Raw genomic sequence first — 25,391 nt, 5'->3', positions numbered from 1 at the left:
CTTAGGAAGTGAATTTTCCGTCACAAAAATTATAAAAAAAATAATTAAAAAATAAATACAAGTTGAAGGAGCTAATTGAAAAAAAATAATAAATGAAAAACGTACAGAGACCTATGGAATAATTTGAATTTTTTTTACTGCCTCATATGCAGGTAAAAATAAAATTATGTTCCACAGACCCCATATCTGATATAAGCCCAAGAGGAATTAACACCGATCCAAAAGAGAAGAAAAATGTTTGAAATACGGGCTTAACGGGCGAGAAATCTGAACCGTAACCCGACCCTACCAACCCAATACAATAGAATGGATGTAAGAATGAAGAAAAAGAAAAACAAAAAAGCGTTTCAAAAACCCTCCAATTCCAATCTGTATGGAGTTTTTCCCTCTACGAGACACAGAGTTGTTCCGAGTACAAATAAATCTGCACCGTTTAATAATCTCGCACCTCATTTCTCAGTGCTTGATCAAATCTGTCTCAGTTCTCCGTTTGGTTATTATTTCTCAGTAATGGATAGGAGGCTCAACGGACCCACCGTTTCGTCCAGCTCCAACGGCGGCCCCGCCGTCGGACGATCTTCTCCTACGCTTCAACCAAACTACAGTAGCCGATTAGTTCAGGTACTCATTCTTGTGTCAATTTTAAGTTCCGCCACTTGCTGAGCTACTTCATAAACCCTAGCTGCATGTAACTGACGTAGTGTTTGGTTGAAATTTTTATATTTGAATGCTGTGCTGCTTGAGTTATGTTTGCTTCAACATGTGAATTGTGTGTTTGAGTTTAATTCGCCTTACTAGTTTGGATCTTTTTCGTTGTAATAGTGTGTTTTTGTGGTGTGGTAATTTGTTAAGTGACATAATGATCTGTGAATTAACCTCATAAAGTGAGTGTTTGGCTTGTGCTGGACTTACTCATAATTTTGTTTTTGTGAATCATGCATCCTAGTTATGTCAATGTCTTTGTTAGTTTGTTTGGTTGGCATTTCAGTCTGAATTCTTATTGTGCCTGTTCTGATTCTGGAAAGCCCACAATTGAATTTATGCAGGAAAATTTTAAAAATGAATTATTAGTTGTGGGTTTGTGGTGTGGGAGCTTGTTATAGTGACTGATAAAGTGAACGCTTGGCATCTGCTGTTCTGATTCATAATTTTGATTTTATGAATCATGCTTCCTAGTTATTTATATCAAAGGCTTCATTTGGTTGGCATTTCTGTTTCATTCTGAATACTTATTGTGCCTTGTTTGATGCTGGAAAATTAAAAGATTGAATTTGTTCTTGGGTTAATTTGCATGTTACTGATGCAGGATAGAAGTAGGATAGAAGTTAGCATTTGATATTTGTGAAATTTATAACTACTGTATTGATTAAATAATAGGAAAGAAAGATGTTTGATTTCAGGAAGCATTGGAACACTTGGCATCCATTGATCTGATTGAGTTGTGCAAAGAAGCCAAAGTTGAGCGCTGTCGAGCAACTCGAGACTTGAGAAGCTGTGGTCGCTATGTCCACCATGTCTTGAATTCCTGCAGACATGCCTCTTTATGCGAAGAATGTAGTCAACGGTGTGATATCTGCCCAATTTGTAGAATCCCAATTTCAAAAAGTGGTGCTAAAGTGCATCTCCGACTTTATTATGAGTGCATAGAAGCAGGCCTTATTTCCAAAAGGTGTGATGAGAGATTTCAAGAAAGAGAAGATGGGGAGAAAGACCTAACTGCTGATGTACAGCGCCTTTATTCTCTGTTTGATGTTACACTTGAGAATAACTTGGTTTCTTTAATTTGCCACTGTATCCTTTTCTACATCAGTCCTTTTATTGGCATATTTTATTTTATTATTAATTTACTTATTAAAATTTTAAATATAAATACCTGTCAATTGGTAAGTAAAATTATATGATAAGGTTTTGTCTCATTAATGTTATCACCTGAGAAACTTAGGTTTTTTTTTCTTCTTTATCCTCCCAATTTTCTTATTGGTCATATTGTTCTGTCTGTCACTTGTCTCCGCTTTCGCATTTTCTTGACCAGAAATTTTACAGACATCACTGATGTATGTATGGATGAAACTGCTGTTTCCAGTGATCCTGTCATAGCATTTTTGTTGGATGAAGTGGTAGTGAAGGATTGGTGCAAGAGGACATTCAAAAACATCATTGCTGAACTGCAGGGAATTTGTATCCTTAAACCTTGTTTTATTGTTGATATCTAAAGCTAATTATTAGTATGACGTTTTTTCCATAATTATGTTTGCACTCCATGACAATTTTCACTAGATGATATGGACATTTTAGGCTTGAAAGAGAGATTGAGTTTACTTCTGAAATTTTCATTATACTTGAAGGGCATATCGAATGTGCTAGACATTTTGGAGTCATCTTTTAAGGGTACTCTTTCAGCACAACTGCACGATTTGCAGAATCTCCAAGAGAGCATCATGAAGACAAAACAGGTTTGGTTTTGCTAGAATTCATGTTCAATGGAGTTATTGCATAACTGTTATGATTTTTGCATTAATATTTGATTTTTGACCCATTTCTTGCTTGGCTGATGTGCTGTCAAGTCATCATGATAAATTTGTACATATTATCTATTCTTTTAATGGTATTGCTATTGTTTTTGTGCATTGTGTTCTTCAAATGATTCGGTGTGATTTTTGTTGGAAGGGGCTTTATACCCAATCTTCAAAAGTGTGGATGAGTATGGGTAACCTTTGTTGTTGTTCGCTATGATGAAGTGTGTAAGAGGGATGCTTGTAGAAATGACTGATAGTTGGCCTTGCACTTTAATTAATTGCTTATAAAGAGTGATTGGCTGGATTTAGTCTTCCTCTATCTGTCTGTCTGTAATAGAGTTTGATAAACTCTGATTTCTCATTGATCAAGAAAAAGAAAGACTAACTATCAGTCATCTCTATATATAGCGAGACTAACTGTTAACTAACCCAATCTGTTAGTAACTAAATACTTACTCTAATATAGCTCCAAAAATTAGAGTAGCTCATTGCAATCTTCATCCTGGTGTTTAATTTTTGTTTTTGTTCTACCCAGCATATGGATGTTATTATTTGGTGTACAAGACATCAATTTTTGGAAGGTGTGAGGTCACGTTTTACTGATGGTTCATCATGGTCATCAGTTGTTCGGATACGAAAATCAGAAGCAATTAGACGAGCATGGCCTGATGCAATAAATCAATCTGTGGAGTCACAAGGACATGATGGGTCTCTATTTATTGAAGATGCATTGAATAATCTTGATCTGGAGGAGGGGTTTAGGAATGAAATTGTAGAGGGATTAGAAATTGCATCCTTGCAGAAGGATAGTGCATCATTTTTGGGGTCAAATACTGATCAGATGCTGGGTTACTATCCCTTCAAAAATCTTCGTTCTGCTGTTGACTTGCTCTTTTTACATGGAGGCTCTGATATGGTGGTTGCAAAACAGGCCATTGTATCCTTTTACCCCCAAATTTTATTGTGGGTGTAGAACTGTGTTTGTTTCTGTTAATAATAGTTATTAAGTTGAAGCAATACTTATTTCATTCCTTAACATCTGTAGTTTCTGTATTATTTATATGATCGCCACTGGACAATTCCTGAAGAGGAATGGAGATACATACTGGAGGACTTTGCAGCTACATTTAGTGTTAACAGGCACTCATTACTTGAGTCTTTGACTTTTTACCTTCTGGATGATCACACAGAGGAGGCTTTACAGGTAACGCCAACAAAATATTATGCCCAATGAGTCTTGAGGAGCTCGTATATCCTGGTCTTAATATTTTTTTAATCTATTTGTGTCAAGGTTGCTTTACTGGTATTCCTTTTACTTCTGACTAATGATAATCATTATATTCAACTAGGAAAAAATATCAGGACCATTTGGTAATAGTTATATTGGGATCTTATATGTGACCCTGAAAATAAAGCAGTAAAGATGTAATTAGGCTTTAGTTTTAGGTGTTATTTGGGTCTTTCTTTCATCTCTTCGTTATCTTGTTTTCACTGAAAGTAAAAAGTGGCATTTAATAATAACACCAAGAGTCTCCTCTTCCCCATATAAGGCATGTGATCTTGTTTTTGTGGCAACTTAGTATTTGATGTTACTTAATGCAAACCTGTTCCTTTTAGAGTAATATTATTGATTTATTTATTATCCTGTTAGGAAGCTTGCCGCCTTCTTCCTGAAATAACTGGCTCAACATCACATCCTAAAATTGCTGAAGTACTATTAGAAAGGGGTATCCCTGATACAGCTCTCATGGTCTTGAGGTGGGCTGGGCGTGATGGTGGACCTCACTTGACTTCACTCAGAGATGGTGTCACTGCAGTGCGGGTGAGGGTTGAGTGTGGGCTTCTGACTGAAGCATTTATGCATCAGAGAGTGCTCTGCACCAGAGTGAAGGAAAAGAATTTCAATAAAACAGCATCTGGGAATACTTCTGAGAAGCAAAAAGGCCAATTTAGTAATTGGGTGGAGTGGGTGGAGGTCCTGGTGACTGAGATTTGTTGCCTCTGTATTAGGAGGAACTTGGTGGATCGAATGCTAGAGTTGCCTTGGAATTCCGAGGAAGAGAAGTATATACATAAATGCCTTTTGGATTATGCTATTGAAGACCCTCTAAGGACATCAGGAAATCTACTTGTTGTGTATTATTTTCAGGTACTTAAGTTCAATAGCTGGTTCCACGTCCAACATTGATTCTCCTGGTTTATTAATCATGTTAGTCAATTTGTCTTACAGTCTTTTCAGTATATACTTTGGAGTCTTGTAAATGTTATTTATTACCCAATGTTGAGTTCTGTTCCATATCATGCATATGATACACCACGATTACCTATTTTACTTAGCTTATCTTTGATAACAAAATAATTCCTCCTTCATCTATCTTGGCATCTACCATCTTCATATCTTTGCTTGCATACTGATGTGATATTTTGTTTCCAAAACCTAGTAGATACTAGATCATAGTATCAGTGTGAAATTTATACATACCTCACTTTCCTATTCGGTTACCATTTTCTGTTATAAATTAATATGAACTTTATTTTGCTTCTTAAAATGTGAAAGTATTTTAGCATATCCTTGATAATAATATTTTAGTTTGAGGAAATTGTGAAATAATTTCTGGCTTATATATTTATCTGGGTTTCAGCGCCACAGATACTCTGAAGCATATCAAGTTCATATTAAACTTGAAAAGGTGGAGCAAGATTGCATTTCAAAAGGTTCCATAAGTCAAGAAAATCTGCCCATATTAGAAAAGGCTATTCACATTAGAGGCAATTTGATTGTAAGTGATTTAAAATCTTTAATTTTGAAGCAAATGTTTTCTTCTACGAACATTTTATCCTTGGATCATGACCGGCATTAGTTACTTTTATTATGTCTAGCAGTTGTTAAGTTTCTAATGCTCATTTTTTTTTAATTTTTTTTTTAAGTGGACTCTTATTTATTATTTAACATGTTTGGAGAACACTGTCTCTCTTAGACTGAATTTGTGGACAATTTATGTTTGAATAAAACAGAATAGATGCTTGGAATTGTTGCCAGAAGTTGAGCAGCAACAACTGAGGAGCGGAAACTTGACTGAAGGTGTTGTTACTTGTTGTGCAGAAGTTGAAATTCCTGACAAATTTGATGTTCCCCAGATTCAGGATTTCTTGTCGACCAGTTTGTTGATTCCTTCATCTGCAAATTCTTCCCTGACATTGCATAAAGATCATCCGACTGGCTTGTTGAGTTCGTCGACTTTAGGAAGATCAGCCAAAATAGGCATGTCTTTCCCTACTACTGGCACTGAGCTTGGTAATTTTGGTTCCTTTTCATATCATCATGATGGGTTATTTACAAATAACGAGAGGGTTCCAAGTCATCTAAGTAAAATTGGCAAAAATCTAAGAAATGATAACACTCCAACTCCAAGGAATCATAGGATCCGTTTCATGAATGGTTCACCCCTGAAGGGATTTAATAGGACATCACCAAGCAATTCCCAGGAAAATAGGCCAGACAAAATCTTGCCTGAAGTTGAACAAAATCTACATTTTGGCCATAATCAAACTACCAGTCCTATGTACTCCTGGAAGGCTACAGTCAACCCTGTTACTAGATCCACACTTAGCTATCCTAAAGAATTTGCAAATGATCTCTCAAATATATCTAGTAGGAATGTCCAATCACATAAAGATGATAGAAGTTGGAACATGGGGTCCACTAATGATCCAATGGATGTTTCTCAGAGGTACGATTCTAGTTACTCATTTCTTTCGCTCATTGCTTTTGTTCATATTACCTGTTTTGTATAATTTTGGTGTGTAAGAATCTCCATGTTCACCAAAAAGTGTATAATATTTTTGTAAACTGAATCCTTTTATGTACTTCATTTCTTTAGCCTTGTTGAGAAGAAATTAAATACCGAAGTAAACATCAATGGTGGACCTAGATGGAGATCTGATGATGCAAGTGATGAGGAAGATGATCTGGATCTGGGAAGAGCTATGGATATAGCTTATTATGCAAGTCCTCCAATTCGGACGACAAGACGAAGCAGAGTTTCCAGGAGATGAAAACTCAACTTTTTGGTGAAAGGTTTCTGGAAATTTATGGGAAGAAACAAGAAAATACGTATGTTAAAAGAGTTGTTTTTGAAATGAGAGCTTCGCTTTTTTGGAACTCGGGAGATTTTACTTGTAGTTTTACGCTTGTCGCTGTTGTGCAGCTAATATTCAATGAAGAAAATTTTAGTGTTAAAGGTGCATTTTTGTATCCTTTTCCTTCAATGAATCAATGTTAACCCGATGTTTTTAATATTTTTAATTTTCTATATTTAAAGAATGATTCATTTAAAATGAATTTTTTGAGCATTCAAAAGTCGTTTCATCTGGCAGTATCTTTCAATTTCGTCCTAGTAAATGATATAATCAATATATGGGAGGTCGAGTTCACATGGGAATGGATCATATGTTTAATACTAAGAGATATAAAACTTGAATTATTTAATGTTTATCAGGACTCGGAAGAGAAATAAATACAATTTTAATGTGATCCATGATTTATACGGACGATTTAGTCCCGTCATATGACGTAGTGGGCTACCAAATTGGACCATTTACAGTGTTTATTGCAGGCATGATGTTCTATTATGAATCGATAAAATATTGCCTCCACGCCAATGACTAATTGATATTCACTGTAATCAATTTGGATTATTGTTAGCAAAAAATGGTTTCATTTGACAGTTTAAATATATCTAAGGGATTTTGGCAGACATTATATTATGGAATAGGTTAAATTGTAATTTTCATTTTCTAGTATGTCAAATTTATGATTTTGGTTTTTCTGAATTTTAATTGTAATATTTAATTTTTCTAGTTTTATAAATTGGTTATTTTGGTCTTGATAAACTATTAATAAATAATTCTGATTAATTGAATTATTAAGTTAATTATAAATTAATCAAAATTATTAGTTATTAAAATATTAAAAAATTATTAATCAACCACAACATTATGTTTTTCCTCTTTTTTTTTTCAAACACTTTTTTCACCTCCTTTGCTGCACACAACTCCATCAGCAGCAACATTATATTAGGATTAATAATTTTTTATTAATTTTTTTAATAATTAATAATTTTTATTTAATTTATAATTAATTTAATATCTCTAATAATTATAATTATAAGTTAATAATCTACTAGAAAAACCAAAATTGTCCATTTATAAAACTGGACGAACCAAATATTACAATTAAAAAAACTGAATTTCTAAATTCTAGAGAACCAAAATTATAATTTAACCAATAAACTAATCAGAGTTTACAATCTTCAAATTAGACTTTGGAGTGGGTTAAATGTGGTTTTTGCTCTTGAACTTTCAAACTGATGAATTTAGTCTTTTAATTTTTGAAAGCATATGAATTTGACCTCTCCTCATGTTTAAACTAAACATATAGTGACAATTTTTTATTGTTACAAAGTTGGAAGATGAGCGAAATTTTAAAATATATTATTATTTATTTGATAATAAAAAAGATGTATACAATTTTAATCTCTATTGAAAAACATGTAGTATATTTTTCCTTAATATATTAAAGAAACTTAATAACTCAATGGTTCTAATATTATTCGGGTATAGGAGTGGGTTTGAACTCCATTTTTTGAGTAAAACCTAAAACACTAACTTTTAAAAATAATAGAATAAATTATATTGACATTCTTGAAGTTTCGTTATATTTCTTTAATATTTTTCATTTTCCTATCGCTATATTTTATTAACATTCACACTCCTTATACATTACATTATTTTTTTTTTATTATTTGAAAATATTACATTATATCTTCCTACAATGAAAATCAATGTAAATGTTTTAAAAAAATATGTGCAATCTCACAAAACTTTTAACTTTTTTTTTTTTGGTGAACTTAGGATATTTTCAATCGGAAGTCAAAATTTAATTCATGAAAATATTAATATTCATTTAAGAAATTGACCTTTATTAATTTTTAAAAATATGAATGTAATTACAGGATATTAAGATTCATTAAAAAATTAAACTTTGAAACAAATGTTTTTCTATATGCACCTATCACGTGATAGTAAGTAAAATGTTAGTCGCCCCCCACCAGGTCAATATGTGAATAAGTAATCATGTCAAAAAGTTTAGACAATTTTTTTTTTTGAAGGAAATAAAAAAAAAAGATAATAGACAAAATATTTGAATTCATACTAAGAGCACTATTACGGACAGTGATGGATACAGGACCCCGAGTCAATAAATTTAAATATATAAATATAGATAAAATAAAATATAAGATTTTATTTATAATTTCTTAATTAAAAAAACTTTTAGCGGTGAATTAAAAAAAAAGAGGGAATGTGCTCTGGCCACAATGTAGTGATTGCTGATAAAGTATGATTTGTAGAACTTAGAAGAGATGTCTGCAACTGCAACCTTCACTCTCCCTATCATAGATCTCTTTCCATCCGTCAGGTTCTTCCTTCCTCATATTATTCATTTCATCATCAAATAAGTGTACGTTTTAGATTCGCATAAATAATTAATGCCCAACCAAACACATCCTACTTTGGTCTTCAGAGCTATTTTATTTTTCTTATGGTTGTTTATTGGTTAAATTAATTTTTAATCCTCTAATTTATTATTTAAATTTAATTTGATTTTCTAATTTGGTCGTCTAATGACATTATGTTAAAAATTGCTATTTTGTAGATAACATTTTTCTTGGACCCTCATCCCGATTGTGTGGTGGAATGCCTTGAAAGTTGCCGTAGCGAATCATCTGGCCTCCAAGGTAAAAATAAATTTGTTCTCTTATTTTGGATTCATATAACTAAATTCATGTTGGTATATACTGAAATACACATAACCCAAAAAGATAATTTACTATTGTCCCCAGTTTAGATACATTCCTTAAATTTTAGTTTTACACATCCATGCAGGTTTCACTACAGATTCTCTCCAATCCGCAGTGGAGACTATCTGAATGAGCGTTTCAAAATGTTGTTCATTAATGTATTCAAAAGAGCTTAAGCTTTTATATATATGGGGTTGTAACTTGTAAACATATAAGCATGTTAGGGGCAAAGACTCACTTGAAGACCTTATGCTTCAATTTAAGTACTTCCTCGCGTATTATGGCTCAAACCATATAAAATGGACCCGTGTTATTAATATTTGTGTTGTTTTATTTAGTTAATACTCAAACAGGTCTATGCTGTAGATCAATGGTCGAAAGTGGAAACCTATTCAGGCTTAACGGTGTATTTTTAATTAAGTTTGTTATCATTTAATTTGTTTTTAATATATTTTTTATCATCATAACTTTGATGCGAAATATCATACTTTTATTGATAATTAATCTTTAAAAACTTAATTTGTTTTTAATTGAGTCCTACAATCAGCAAACTGTTATCTTTCATTGTATATCCTTGTTCTTACCTCACTAACGACTTTTGGTTTCAAAAAATGATGATTTATGGTAATTTTAGAATTAGTAGAACTATTTATAATTATTCATATTAATTAGGTTGGAGAAATCCTTTATCACCAATTTCACATTTGATGAAAATTATAATCATGCTTAGTTTGAAGGTCCTTGATGATAGCAGTTCATTACATTCTTGTACAACGATGGCGACCACTTTTTCTGACTAGCTCCAACGTGGGGCGTAAATTGGCTTATTCCAGAGTTACTTATTGAATTGTTTAATGATCAAATTTCTGTGGCGCCTGGGCTTGGGATTGGGTTAATTTGTGCTAATAATTTCGGAAATTTTATTATTATTCTTTGCTAATTCTATTTACTCTTTCCATCGTTAATATATTTTTGTATCATTTTCATACTCGTGTCTTTTATGCTGCTGAAGAGGTATTTTTATTTGTATATTAATACTTTTCATTCATTGCTTTTGAGCTGTGGAGAGGTGATGGTGGAGGATAGAATCCAGTTTGGGAATTGAAGAGATGAATCTTCCTATCATAGATTTCTACTCAGCTGAATCAGACCGTCTTTCCACTGCCATTTCCATCCGTCAGGTCAGCTTCTTCCTTTCCTTAATCATTTCATCACCATACATTGCATTGTTGAACTGTGTTTGTTAATATATAATAGGCGTGCATTGAGTATGGTTTCTTTTACCTTGTGAACCATGGGGTGGAGAATGACTTGGTCAGAGCCTTTGATGAGAGTAAGAGGTTCTTCTCACTTCCATTGGAAGACAAAATGAAGTTGGCCTACAAGGAATTTAGAGGCTATACTCCTCCTGATCCTTCTTTGGGACTCCAAGGTACTTTTTCTTATTAATTTCTGCCAAACTTCTCATCATTGCTAATATAATATAATGTTCATCAGGTGATTCAAAAGAGAGCTATTACATTGGTCCTTTGTCAGATTCAACAAGTGCTAATCTGAATCAATGGCCTTCACAAGGTACGCTTGCTCCATGGTAACTAATATAAACAATTTGTGCCTCTGTACACCTACCTGAACTTTATTTGAGATATTTGTCTTGCGAGGATACTTTAGAATTACTTGGAAATTGCAGACCATCAATAGAATCCATGTATTGGAAACTCTTGTAAGTTGTATTACCCTCACTTTGTTTGTTTTCCCTATGGAATATATTTTATGCATTGTAAACTCCAGCATAATAAAATAGCAACATCTTCTGTTGTTCTTTTTGGTTTTTTTTATCCTTTTTTTTTTTTTTCTATACTCTCTAATTAGCATATTATTTAGAGGAGAATTAACAACACACTCCTCCTAACACACTTTCTTCTATTAGTTAAAATTTATTTTAAAAATTACAAAATTATAGATGAACTCGTTAAATAAGAAGTTGGACTCCCAAATGTTGTTATTTCCAATAAATTTTAGGCTTTCAGCTAATAGTAGAGCATGTTAGAGAGTGTATTGTTAGCATTTCACTATTATTTATTTTCTGGAAATGTCAAGGGAATAATTGATTTAGATTTTCATTCAAGAGTTCTCTCTCTTTCTCTGCATGTGTTTGTTAATTATATATGCGAGGGGAAGAGTGGCCGAGCATTCATATATACACGTTTTCTGTTGTTCCTTCTTATTAATTTAGAAGATATTGTTGTTTTTCTCTTCCACAGCGGAGTTGGAAAAAAACTGTTATCTCTAATTGCCCTTTCCTTGAATATGGATGAAGATTTCTTTGAGAAGATAGGTGCCGAGGACAAACCAGCAGCTTTTCTTCGCCTTTTGCACTATCCAGGTTTAGTAGCATTGACGGTTTTAGTTAGAGTTGGATCATACCATAGCATTATACATGCTTGTTAATGGGCTTCAAATATATATGATCTTCCTTTCGGCTTGGAAGGAGATGAAACAAAGGATAGAATGGAAGGGAACCCATTGCAATTCATTCCATCAAATTCTATCCCGTACTTTCATTTTTCTTCCCCCTAAATTTGGGAGCAATGAGATGGAACCAGTAATTTATTATTTACATTATTAAATAGTTACCTTTCCTTAACGATTTTTTCATACGCCGCTTTCCTCTTTTTTTTCTCAGGTTGCTTTCTCATTCTGCTCCTCTTATATGATAAGATATACTATTGGTGGAGTAATTATATTTCAACAATGGAATGAAAATTTTATTCTATTTCACTCCATTTCACTTTGTTATACTCCACTCTATCTCCTTTCAGTCTTTCACTAATGCAAAGATAAGGATTCAGTTTAGAATGAATAATATATGATATATGTATGGTAAATTTATTGATTTTTATAATAACTATCTTAGAGTATATTTGGATGGGAAATTTTAACTAAGGAAAATAATTTATAATCTTTATCCTCTCTTCCACATGAAAAGTTTTTGAGATTCCGCACTCGAATTCGCGACTCTTCCCTTACACCGATGATTTTCTTTAAGAAATACCGTCTGAGCTCGTGAAGCATGGGTGTAGGAGCACATGAAACTATCCATCACGCGCGCGACAGAGGTACTTGTCGACGTGGAGAGTATTTTTTCTTTTTGGGAGCATACCAATCATATTTTCTCTTTTCTCTTTTTTTTGCCTTCATTTTCTTTCATACTCACAATTTTAATTTTTTTTATCCAAACACAAAATTTAAAAAAAAATAAAATTCATTGGCAATATTTAAATTTTTTAGTTAAAATTCGAACGAATTTTAAATTTTGAGAATTTCAAATTCTTCAATTTAAATTCTTTCATTTTTAAAATTCTGTGTTTGGATAAACAAATTAAATTTCTTCTTTTTCAAGATTTTGTGTTTAGATAAAGAAATTGAATTTTTTTTTGATTAAATAATTAAATACATTCTTTTTAAAAAATGTGTGTTTGTTTTTGTTGAAAACCTCGACGACGAGCGAGTCTGACGTGGCCATACTTACAGAGCGTGTCGAGCAAGACGTAGATGTCTTCGGATGTCGTTTTGGTTTATGAGAAGGCGTCGTGTCGTGGAAGGCGCGTACGGCTTGGCGCGTGAGGCCGGCACAGATGAGGCGGCGAATTAGGGTTAGGAAAGTAGAGGGGGTTGGGGTGAGGTGGCTTTGGTCCATTTCGACGATGAGTTACCATGCACGTCGAATTGGCGAATCTTGGCCATGGTGTCGATGAGGAGGGTGTAGTATGAGTGGGAGAGAGGGGGCTTGGGGAGGGTTTTGGCGCACTGGAAGAGGGAGAGGGCGATCTTGGAGTGGTTTTTGAGGCGGAGGAGGGTGGGGGTGAGGGTGATGCTGTGGAGCTGGAGGGTGGGGTTGTGGTGCTGCAGGAGGAGCTTCGAGACCAGTTTGACGTCGCTTTTGTCGCGAGGTGACAGCGGTGGGAGGGAGCAGAAGCGGCGGATTTAAATTCTTTACTTTTTGAAAGAATTTGAATTTCTGTGTTTTAAGTTAACTAAAATACTCCCTTAAAATGCTTGAATTTTAAATGCTTTCTAAATGTTTTGTCTAAACTGAAAAATTTACCACATAACATTTCAATTTCTTTAAAAAAATGAATTACTTCATTCAATTTCCACATCCAAACGCACTGTAAAAGTTATTTTAAAGATGATTTTCAATTGGATGACTAATATGACAGTATAAAAACTTTTATGTTGACTGTGGATACCAATTAAACTCTTTCATTTTTTATATTCTCATGTTTATAGTTATTCATGTTCAATCTGTATAGTAGACATTAGAAAAAGGCATTTTCCAGGTTCTTTATGTCATTTATTATTATTATTGATGTTGCTGTAATTGACCAATCATCCAATGAGACCTTATTCCTATAGATATTATGGCTTCAAACTTAATTAGGTGTAATGGGACCTCACGATGAGATCTGCTCAGCTATTCAGATTTTGGCACGCTCACCCTCTTAGTGACCGATGGAGTCCCAGGACTGCAGGTCTTGCTTCCATTTTGTTAATAGTTTTGAGGCTCATTTTGGTGTACCTATAAAATTTGGGGTGATAGTTCTTTTGAAGTGTTTCCAATTCCAAAACAAGAGTTTCCTAAGAAAAAGCCCAACATTTTCTAGAACCAAAGTTCATAAATTGTTCATTTGCTAACATTGAGTTTAAATTCATTGAAGAGTCTGCAAGAGAGATGACATAACGCTCACTAATAAATATGTTCAAAAATACTTTTTTATTACTCTTGGTCTCTCCCTGCCTTCTTCTGTCTGGGTCTGCACGATTGATTTCTTAATTCATTGTTAGTTCTAATCCTGAGTTCCATCTTGGAATGGTCTGTTATACCTGGGATTATCACGTGCCATGAAAAGATTTGTCCAACAAAAATGTATTCCTAGGACACCAACCCAAGTCCTATAATTAAGATATTACTTCTTCAGTTTATAATTCTTGTGTTCAATGACTTCAATATTTTCATATGTGTCGGGACAAGTTAGAGGAACCACGAGTCTGGGAGAATGTATCTCACATAGAGGGGTGAGATCATGAATAATAAGCCAATATGAATCTCACTGAAATATGTTATTTATTGTAGACTATCTGGTTACATTAAAAATGTCATTTTATTTGCTCTGCCTTCCTAGTGTTAATGTTTTCATTAGTTTGCATCTTCAGGGCCTTTATTGTGAACATCGGTGACTTGATGGAGAGGTGGACTAATTGTTTATATCGGTATATCTTATTATCAATTAGCCTAAAGAGATCTACTATTTGTTGCCATTCTCAACTTATCTGCCATTAATTTTTTAGGTCAACAATGCATCGGGTTAAACAAACTGGCAAAGAACGCTATTCGGTAATTATAAGCTACTTTTCTCAGTCGCTTCATTTTGTCATATTTGTTCCATTAACTTTTTCGAATCATAGTTTATGAGGAATAGAGACTTTTATTCCAATGTAGGAGAATATATATGTTTCTTTTTTTCTTCCTATCAAGGAGTGTGCTTCACTAGGTAAGATGCTTGGACGACATAGCAACACTTTCAATTAGGTACATGAATCAAAGACACCGATATGTTTTAGTTCAAAATTAAATATTTCCGAAAATTCGTTTGAATTAAGATCTTTTTAATTGTTAAAATGAAGAGAAATGTTGCTGAACATCAAAAGTGTACAGAAAAATGTTGTATCTTGGGAATTTGAGATGTATATATATGCAAAGAGATAAAAGGTAAGAGAGATCGAAGAAGTAATTTTTTTTATGTAGATTATCGGTATTCTCCACAGGAAATAATTCTGTGGAGTCGGATAGAATCTCTACGAGGATAGAAGTAATTATACCCAAATGTAAATTATAAGTCAATTTTAGATGTTCAAATAATATAACTCTTGGCAAAAAGCACAACCGTAGTTGGAGGACAACATCTAGAACATTCTCTCTATTTTTCCTAGTTGCCTTACAAAAGTGCCACTCTGCCATATGTCTTTTCTACAAAGTATATGAATGAGAATGATGTCAAACTTGACTGATTTTGCATGGATTCTATTGAACTGTTGATCTATATAATTCTAGTTTAGAAAAATAATAAAAAAATAGAAAAGGAAAGAAAGTAGTGATGGTATTACCAACTAAAGTTTTGACACAAAAATCAAGCTAATTAGGTAGTTTTGATTAATTTTTAGTAATTTTGGGCCGAGATTTCACATGTTTTGTTATAAAATTATTTTCTAATAAACTTGACATACATAAGTTTCACTATTCATTTTTAAAATACTTTCATCTCCATTATTGAAATTCCAATAGAACCAACAATCCCGTGGATTTAGGCTTTTCGTATCATTTAGACAACTAAGTATCATTTTAAACTAGGAAAAGTACAGAAGCAAGCAACGTTTAAAACGAAAGAAAAATGTTTCTCACGTGCGATAATACCGTTCTAGTAAAAAATTGCCTTATCTACTAATTAAGATAATACAAATATTTTGAGCATTGTGTAAAATTCAAGAAAGGGAAAGGTTGAAATGATAAGATAAACTTAAAAGGCAAGTAATGCAGCACAAATATAAGAAACAAAAAGGGTTGAATCCTGAATCTTTATATCATTATTCACATAATGATAGATTTTCAATGATTTAACGTGTTGCGAGAGTTTTAAGTCTAAAAATAAAATCCAATCTCAGCCACAGACTTGTGTGTGGGGGTTCTGGCATCATTAGGAAAGGAGATTTGGAGACGACCTATATAATCTGGATTTAAAAATTTGGAGTTTTAAAACCTCAAAAGTCCCAGCATTTTGGACAGATGTAACCCTCTCGTCATTCTCTGACTTCTTCGGAGAGAAAAACAATAACTTTAGAGTGCATTTGGATAGAAAATCTTAACTGAGGAAAGTAATTTATTAGAGAATTTAAATTTTTATAATCTAAAATTCATTATCTAAATGTTTTTTAATGAAGAATTTAAATTTTTGAAATTTTAAAGTAGAATTTTAAACAACTAAAATGTAAAATTTCAATTTTCTTATAAAAGATGAGAAATTGAAATTCTCTTCTTGATAGAAGAATCTTCTAAAAGGTTTGTGTATTTTCTTTGTAACCTTCATCCTTCCTTCCACGTGAAAGTTTCAGAAATCTCATTCTCGAACTCGCGACTCTTCCCTCATTTCGATGATCATCTTTTTCAAGAAACGCCGTCTGAGCTCATGGAGCATCGATCGGGTGTGGACGTAGAGGGACACGTAGAATTACACTTGTCAGTCAGGGGAGCAGGCATCGCTATCCATCACATGATGGAGGTGCTCGCTGGCACAGAGGGTCTGGGTCATGCGGGTGAATTGTTTGATATTCTGTGAGTGTCCAGTTACATGAAAGCTGGCTCTAGAATCTAGAATCCAGGTGGTACCAGCTTGCACATTCCCTTCCGAGGTTGAACTAGTGAGCATGATTTTGGGTTGACTACGACTTGGACCAAATAAGATATTCATAGGCAATGGTGAAGGTTTAAGTATTTTTGCATCATTTATATCTCCTAATGATGTTGGCATAACCTTTAAACTTCACAAGTTACTACACGTTCCTTCAATTTCAAAAAATTTGTTAAGTATTAGTCAATTTGCCTAAAATAACTATTTTCTTTGAATTTCACCCTGATGTGTGTCTTGTAAAATCTCAGGAGACCAATAAGATCCTTCTTGTTGTTAGTGTTGTTGGACTTTACTCCTTTCATAATCTCAAGTTTGTTGTTGAATGAATTTGTGGTTGAGTGTAGTGGTGTACGCCGCCGTGTCTCGATCTCCCTATGACTTCCGATGTCGCATTAATATTCTTATCTTTGGAAGCACACCAATAGTATCTTCTCTTATATTTGTATTCATTATCTTTCACCTCCAAATTTTAATTTTTTTTATCCAAATACAAAATTTTGAAAATAAAAGAATTTCAATTAAAGTATTTAAAATTCTTAAAATTTAAAATTTTTCAGAATTTTAAATTTTCTCATCTAAACACACTCAACTTAGGGAAATTGACTTGTGTGTAGGAAGATTTGGATCGACCATTTAAATTGATAAACAATTTATCCCCTCTATATGCGATAAAGGGACTTAACCAGTGGTAGACCTACATAGCTGTGAGGGTGTGCACTTGCATCCCCTCATTTTTTAAAATTTATCAAATTTGTAAATAAAATTTTATATTTTTATATTTTATTTTATTTATATTTATGTAATTGAACCCACTCATTTTATTTTTTATAATTTACACTCACTGTCTTAGGATCTTGGATCCGCCACTGGATTTAACGATCGAACGACCCTATTCTCGTGGAATTTAAAAAAAGAAAAATCGAAACTTTGATTTTAATAGTTGATTATCGAGTGAAATTCAGTCATTCAACTAAATATAACCCAGGCTATGTTTTTTTATTAGTTGATATTAGTATATAATTTTACGTAAAAATAAAAAATAATGTTAAACAATATGATATAGCATGTTGCATTAGATCGATTTGACAGGTTGGAATGCGTCATAGGACAGTGGTGGAGGATCTATCATGGATCATATGAGCCTCCTTCGTAAGGAAACACATAACCCATATTATATATGCCATGCATATTGCGATTAATATAAAATAAGTTGGAGGCGATCCCACATCGATCATGATCCTATTTCGTAAGGAATTGAATCACACCCCATAGAATAGTATATATCAAGCATATTGACATTAATATATTTATTAACAATAAATTGGAGGCAACCCAACATTTGAAGAATTGAACCTGCCATTATTGTAAGTAAGAATTGGGAAAGGAAGGAAGGAGATGAATCTCCCTATCATAGATCTGTCCTCACCTGATCCTCTTTCCACTGCCATTTCCATCCGTCAGGTCAGGTTCTTCCATCCCCTCTCAACTTAATTTTTTGTTTCTTATTCATTTCATCATCATCAATTAAGTAAATGTCATATATAATACACTGTATTGTTGACATTGTTGGAACTGTTTTTATGTATAATAGGCGTGCATTGAGTATGGTTTCTTTTACCTTGTGAACCATGGCGTGGAGAATGACTTGGTCAAAGCCTTTGATGAGAGTAAGAGGTTCTTCTCACTTCCACCAGGAGAGAAAATGAAGTTGGCCCGCAAGGAATTTAGAGGTTATACTCCTCAGGATCCTACTTTAGGCCTCCATGGTATTTTTCTTTTTCTTGCTAACTAATTTCAGACACTACTTATGGCTATGTCCTTTAATTTAAAAAATTTCATTTTCTAGAACTAGAAAGAAGGCAAATTAATTTCTCATCATTGCTAATATAATTAAGGTGATTCAAAAGAGAGCTATTATATTGGTCCTATGGCGGATTCAGCAAGTGTTAAGCTGAATCAATGGCCTTCGGAAGGTATCATTCTCTCCCAACTAGTATGCCTATCCTAAATTGTATTGGTTTCGTTATATATGAACCATATTTGTGGCTGCATATGAGCTTTATTTGACATATTTGTCTTGCGAGAAAAACTTCAGAATTACTTGAAAATTGGAGACCATCAATAGAAGCCATCTACTGGAAACTCTTGTAAGTTGTTGGCTTTCCTTTCCCCGGCCCCTCAAATATGCATTACGTTGGGGTATTAATGATTTGGTTTGAAGTAATTTTTTTAACCATCATAATTAAAATGCTTAGTTTTTTAACTATCAAATTTGCATGTGTGTGGTGATTATATATGTGCCAGGGGAGAGTGATCGAGCATTAATTTACAACTTTTATGTTGTTCTTTCTTATTAATTTAGTAGTTATTGCTGTTTTTGTCTGCCACAGTGAAGCTGGAAAAAAGTTGTATTCTCTAATTGCACTTTCCTTGAATATGGATGAAGATTTCTTTGATAAGATAGGTGCCGTGGACAAACCATCAGCTTTTCTTCGCCTTTTGCGCTATCCAGGTTTTCAAGCATTGACTTTGCCAAACCACTCTTAGTTAGACTTTCATCATAATCATAGATAGCATAGCATTATATATGCTTGTAAATCTGCTTCTTAATTTGTATTTTTTTACTATTATTAACCAATTATAATCCAAATCCAATGAGATCTTATTGGTAATATATAATTCCAACTTTGTTATGTTAGGTGAAATGGGACCTCACCAAGAGATATGCTCTGCTCATTCAGATACTGGCGCGCTCACCCTCCTAATGACTGATGGAGTCCCAGGACTACAGGTTCTAACTTCCCTTTTGGTGCAACTTTAAAAACTCATTCATGGGACTTGAGACCTTTTGCACCTTTAAATTTTGGAATTATTTTTTAAATAAAATTATTTATTTTTATCTTTTCTTTAAACGGTAATTTTTATTTGAATAATCTCTGACTTACTCTTGATCTGTTATTAACATTAACATTATATATAAGATAAGAATATCTTTCTTCTTATTATTTTTTTATATTTGAGACTAAAAAGAGTATATACTACCAGAAAAGTAGGCACCTTCTGTTATTAACTGTATTTTTATTCTTGGAAATTAAAGTTGATAAATATGTAGGGTGTAAGTTTTAAAAAAAAATGTAGGATGTGTTAGATTTTAGGCTTGAACCATTTGGTCAGTCAATGAGAAAAATTTATTTAGGTAGAAGTACCATGAAAAAGAAAACAGTGCATAGGAGCACATGACGTGTGCTTAGTGCATGTTTAGAAATTACCAGTACTTGAAAAAGTACCTTTGAGATAAAAACAATCTTATTAAAATATCAACATCTTTATTTTTTATTTATTTATTAAATTTATATTGAAATATGTACCCAATATTTCAAATTCCAATCCAAACATTCAGGCAATACTATACCCTCTAAAAGTTCAATCCTATAAATGTTTAACCACCTATTCATAATAACTGCTCTCCTAACATTGCTAAACATGAACACTTCAAGAGTTGCTCCACTTATAAAGCAAACCAACAAAAAAAATGCTACAAAGAATGTGCATATCAAAACTAGCAACAAACGAACGGGTGTTGTAGCTCAGATGGTTACTCAACAATCACAGGAGTCAAACGCGACCAGTATTCGATTCTCGATGGTATCACTTGGTAGCAGTTTTTACCAACAACGGCTGGCATGATAGTAGCTAGGAATGAAAATAGACCAAGTCAGATGAGACTTTATATAAATAGGTTCGGCTTGCGTTATGAAACTAAAGCCTAAGCCTGAAAAAAACAGTTTATTCTATACTATAAAATTTTAGGGCTTTTTATATGCAAAGATTCATCCATTAAAGAATACTTAAATTAGACACAAAATGCTCTAATTCAAGACAAGTTGGTGGTACATATGTTCATGATATTTATCTAAATAAATATATTATAAAAGGTATATCTATACTACTTACACAATATATACAAACTTGACCTATCCAATTGCCCAAAAAACCCACCAAACTAAATCATTCACGGCCACAAGTGGCTTGTTGCCAATGTATATCCCAATTACCAAACCATGATTACCACAATATATGTTATTGCTGCACCTTGTCAATATATATCCACCAAGCTTGATATTAAAAGACTTCTCACCAAATCCAATTAATAAGTATTCCACAATAAAATGAACCAAGTAACTATACTTAAACAAAATAACCATAGAAAAGGGTTTTCATATTTGTGACTCATTGTACATTCAAAGATCGAACCATTTAAGAAAACATGCATGCAATTAACAAACTAGCAGACAACCCAAAAAGGTTCAACCTTTTTATTTGATATTAACTCTTATAAATTTATTTTATTATTAGTATTATTATAATATGTTTTTTTATAATATATATATATATATATATATATATATATATATATATATATATATAAATGATTGGCTTACTATAAGCTTTTTTACAAGCTTAAGTCTGACTTATTTAAATAAATATATTTTTCTAAAATTTAAATTTAGTCTTTTTATTAAACAGACCATCTTAGATTTGACTTTAAATAGATTAGGTCATGAGTTTTTATTTAAGGTTCAATCTATTCATGATTATATTAGTAATGACTTGTGTCATTTAATTGTCTAAACTTTGAATGTTTGAAGATTAATCATTGTTTCCTATGTGATCTAAAAAAAACAACAAATCCAATGGCTAAAAACAATAACCTGCCAAGACCCTCCATGATCCAATCAAAATCAAACTAACAACCAAATTCAGCATATTCCCTCCATGAACATCAGAGTGCTTGATACCTGATTTACAGAGCTTTCAAACCCAACGCAGGATTAGAGATTTAAAATAAAATGGAAACCAAATTCAAAATGGAAATATCTCCTTTTTTTTATTCTATAGATTATAGATGATAAATTCTCATCTTCCATCTCGGAAAGGTTTCTAGGATTATCAGCAAGTCCGGCGAATAGATTTGTCCAAAAAAAAATCCATCCACAAGACCCAATCCAAGTCCTATAATTAAGATGTAATTTCTTCAATTTATTCTTGTAACGAAGAACTTTAAAATTTCATTATCAGATCTGTCGGGACAAGTTAAAGGAACCACGGGTCTGGGAGGATGTGCCTTACATGGAGGGGTGAGTTTGTGTTGAATTTTTTGAAATCAATTTGAATGTCACTGAAATGTTTCATGTACATTTGATCTGCTTTGCCTTCCTAGTGCTAATGTTTTAAGTTTGCATGTTCAGGGCCTTTATTGTGAACATCGGAGACTTGATGGAGAGGTGGACTAATTGTTTATACCGGTAAATCTCATTATCAATCACCCTAAACAAAACTATTTCTTTCTTTTTTTTTATAAATAATAGTACATGTCATTGTCAACTTATCTGCCATTAATTTGGTAGGTCAACAATGCACCGGGTTAAACGAACTGGAAAAGAACGCTATTCGGTAATCATAATCTACCTTCCTCCGTTGTTTTATTTTGTTATACTTGTTCCATTATCACTTCAAGAATCAATTTTTAAATAATTCATTCGATTGATATTGATAAATCCAATATTAACATTAATAAACTATTTTTTATTAAAAAAAAACTGGGCAAATCAAATTTTTTGTGAATTCCTACAAATTTGATCCTGCAGAATCTGACCCATTCTAATGGCACTTTGATGAGGTCTTTGGTTAATTAGCATGATTATTTGCTAATGTGTTAGAAATTTCTATTTTGCAGATGGCATTCTTCTTAGACCCTCATCCAGACTGTGTGGTGGAATGCCTCAAAAGTTGTTGTAGCGAATCATGTCCTCCAAGGTAGAAACAAGTTTGTTCTCTTATTAGGATTCATATATATCTTAATTAATCCAGGTAGACAAATTAAAATACACATGGCCCAAAAAGATTGTTTATTAATGTCCCTAGTTAACATAAATTTTTGTTCGTGTTTCACCGTAGATTCACTCCAATCCGAAGTGGAGACTACATGGATGAAATTTTAAGCAACACACCAGTCTGACAAGGATTTAAAATGCTCCATCCTTTCATTTATTTAAAGAGCTTAAACTTGTATGTGGCTGTAAACAGAAGAAGGATGCGAGACTCACCACAAGACCTTGCTTCATTTTAAGTCATTTCTTGTGCATTATGGCTGTAGCCATGTAAAACGGACACGTTAATAATGCTTGTGCTGTTTTATTTACTGAGCACTTGATACAAGACACTCTTATAAAGATCCTTTGGAATGGGATCATGCTTTTATAAATTATTATAGCGCTCTTATCAGAATTTTAATTTAATTGGTGAAGTGTGCAATATTATTTGATGTACAGTCAAATTAATGTTTTTAATTTATTTTTAGTAAGTCTTATTATATTATATCAAATATAAGTATGCATCTTTTTTCCAAAAATATTTATGTACGTATATGTTTAGGTGCAATTTTATAAAATTGATTTCAATTTGAAGCATATGTGATATATGTGATTTATGTTAAAGATGTTTTTTTTTTAAATGTTAATAATAAAATTTAATTTATTGTAATTTTTTATCTAATGTAAAAAGTATTTAAATTATTTCAATTCAAAATTAATTATAGATCTAAAATTAATTTTTTAATATGAAACTAGATGAACATTTATCTTTTTTTTTACAGATAAGAAATTAATTAAACATGTATCTAATAATAAAATTAATTAAATTAATTAATATTTTAACATGATTTTAGATAATCTAACGTGAATCCAAAAGATACTAATTAATAAATTTAACATTTTTCTATTCTAAATTGTGCATTTAGTTTAAGAACTTAAAACATGTTCTACATGTTATCTCACAATTTTATTTTACTATAAGAATCAGTTGTTTATACAAGACTATATTCTTAGGGCTGGAAGTCATATTAGCCTTCAGTACCAGTGATAATATATCCCGAATAAGAATCGATTATTAAACTTAAAAACATGACAAGAATGATTATGGGAGATGCTCGAATAGTTTTGTTTATTGATTGAATCCTTGACAGGCAGTGGATAATGTTTGTTTGCTGGATTGGAAGATGCCTCTGATCGGTGGGATTAATTAATGGATTGCATTTACTACCGGCTATATATGGTCGTGCAAGCTTTTCATCAACTCAACCGGAGTTCAGGGAGTTTAATAATTTTACAAAGGAGACGAAAAAAGTGTTTTGGCCAAGATAAAAAATTATATTTTGTTAATAAATTAAAAAATATTTTAAATATATATGACTTTTCAAATAATTATTATAAAATTTAGCAACAAGTTTTTAAATTATATAATAATAATGAAAAATTACATTGTCCATATATTCTAATTAAGTTTAAAAATAAAATAAAAATCATGCATTGAAATTTTTATTTTATTTTTGACAATTCCATTGAAATTTTTTAGGAAGGATATATATTAATTGCACATATAAAACTTGTTAAGATAAAACAATTTGTTAACATGCTTTTTCAAATTTTCAATAGTTTCCGTTATGACGATAGTAAATAAAATGATAATTATTTTTTTAATTAAAAATCAAGTTATAAATGTATTAGAAATCATGGTAAAATAAATTAATGATATTTTTAATATAGACACTTTTTATTTTAATAGTCTAAGATTTTTTTATCAGGTTTTAATAGTCTAAGATAAACATTTGGACTTAGACTCATTTTTGTAAGGCTTTGATTTCATATTACATAACCTGTCGTTACTTATATATATATATATGTATATATATATAAGTAGAACTTTTATTCTTTTAAACTTTGATTCTCCGATTTCCTTAAGAAGAAGAATAATAAAAAAGTAAACTTTGAATATCCAATTATAAATACAGAACTAGAGGTAGAAAATCGGGATAATCTATGGCACCTTGGTATTTTGATGAGGTCATTAACCATATAATCAAAAGCCAATAAAAAGACAATTTCACCCAGACACTAGGCAAGCCGTTATTAAATATTAAATATTTTATTTATTTGTTTGGAGGAAAATTAAGAAGGAGAAGTAAAAATATGTGGATTTCACTACGTTATGTTTGGTCTAAGGTAACTATAATTTTGGACGAAAAAGGAAAGCAGTGCATATGAGGTGTTGCTTTTAACATCAAACAAGTGATTATGATTTGGACGGAAAACAAGAGTACGATTATGGACGGAAAATCAAACAAATTATTTTATAATGATAAATTATTATATCAAGAAAAAATAATAGAGTAAAAATTATTTTTTAATTAGTATAAAAATATTTTATATAATTTATATTTATATTTCCACCTTTTTTACTCACTTTAATAAATGGAGAGATTTTTTTTTCTTTTATACTTTTTTATTCATATAATAACATTTTTTCAATTCATTTATTTTTTTATTTTATCATTTTTATTTCTAGTTTTTTCTTTATTTCACTCTTAATTCAAATAGCATATGAAGAAAAAAATGAGAAAAGAAAAATTATATAAATGAACGTGAAAGGAAAAGTAGTGACAAATGAATCACGTGGGGAAAATGAGAGGATGAAAAGAAAATAAGAAAGAA

The 25,391-nt window shown here is 32.0% G+C and overlaps 2 protein-coding genes, 1 long non-coding RNA gene and 1 pseudogene across 4 annotated transcripts; all 4 read left to right on the top strand.

Annotated features, from left to right (window-relative positions):
• The first annotated feature begins 321 nt into the window (after positions 1-321).
• On the top strand, positions 322-6,813 carry LOC114376282 (E3 ubiquitin-protein ligase HOS1-like). The gene is made up of 10 exons (XM_028334312.1): positions 322-621; positions 1,401-1,791; positions 2,044-2,178; positions 2,278-2,453; positions 3,052-3,453; positions 3,562-3,720; positions 4,168-4,665; positions 5,159-5,296; positions 5,532-6,247; positions 6,398-6,813. The coding sequence occupies exons 1-10, from the start codon at positions 511-513 to the stop codon at positions 6,570-6,572; spliced, it is 2,901 nt and encodes a 966-aa protein (XP_028190113.1). The 5' UTR covers positions 322-510; the 3' UTR covers positions 6,573-6,813.
• A 2,104-nt stretch (positions 6,814-8,917) lies between these two features.
• LOC114375290 lies at positions 8,918-9,909 on the top strand. The gene is made up of 3 exons (XR_003658742.1): positions 8,918-8,994; positions 9,232-9,313; positions 9,462-9,909. It is a non-coding gene; the product is annotated as an uncharacterized LOC114375290 (long non-coding RNA).
• A 508-nt stretch (positions 9,910-10,417) lies between these two features.
• LOC114375289 lies at positions 10,418-14,993 on the top strand (annotated as a pseudogene). The gene is made up of 8 exons (XR_003658741.1): positions 10,418-10,557; positions 10,634-10,808; positions 10,874-10,951; positions 11,048-11,099; positions 11,641-11,762; positions 13,821-13,911; positions 14,594-14,650; positions 14,729-14,993. The product of XR_003658741.1 is annotated as a 2-oxoglutarate-dependent dioxygenase mpl2-like (transcript).
• A 3,101-nt stretch (positions 14,994-18,094) lies between these two features.
• Positions 18,095-23,167, top strand: LOC114374325 (2-oxoglutarate-Fe(II) type oxidoreductase hxnY-like). The gene is made up of 11 exons (XM_028331961.1): positions 18,095-18,303; positions 18,434-18,608; positions 18,738-18,815; positions 18,938-18,989; positions 19,233-19,354; positions 19,542-19,633; positions 21,922-21,980; positions 22,092-22,148; positions 22,251-22,296; positions 22,580-22,659; positions 22,801-23,167. The coding sequence occupies exons 1-11, from the start codon at positions 18,238-18,240 to the stop codon at positions 22,859-22,861; spliced, it is 888 nt and encodes a 295-aa protein (XP_028187762.1). The 5' UTR covers positions 18,095-18,237; the 3' UTR covers positions 22,862-23,167.
• Positions 23,168-25,391: the final 2,224 nt, after the last annotated feature.

The sequence above is a fragment of the Glycine soja genome, chromosome 11, assembly GCF_004193775.1.
Source record: "Glycine soja cultivar W05 chromosome 11, ASM419377v2, whole genome shotgun sequence".
Classification (NCBI taxonomy): domain Eukaryota; kingdom Viridiplantae; phylum Streptophyta; class Magnoliopsida; order Fabales; family Fabaceae; genus Glycine; species Glycine soja.
The sequence above is the reverse complement of the archived record's forward strand: the minus strand, read 5'-3'. Positions and strand labels throughout refer to the sequence as shown.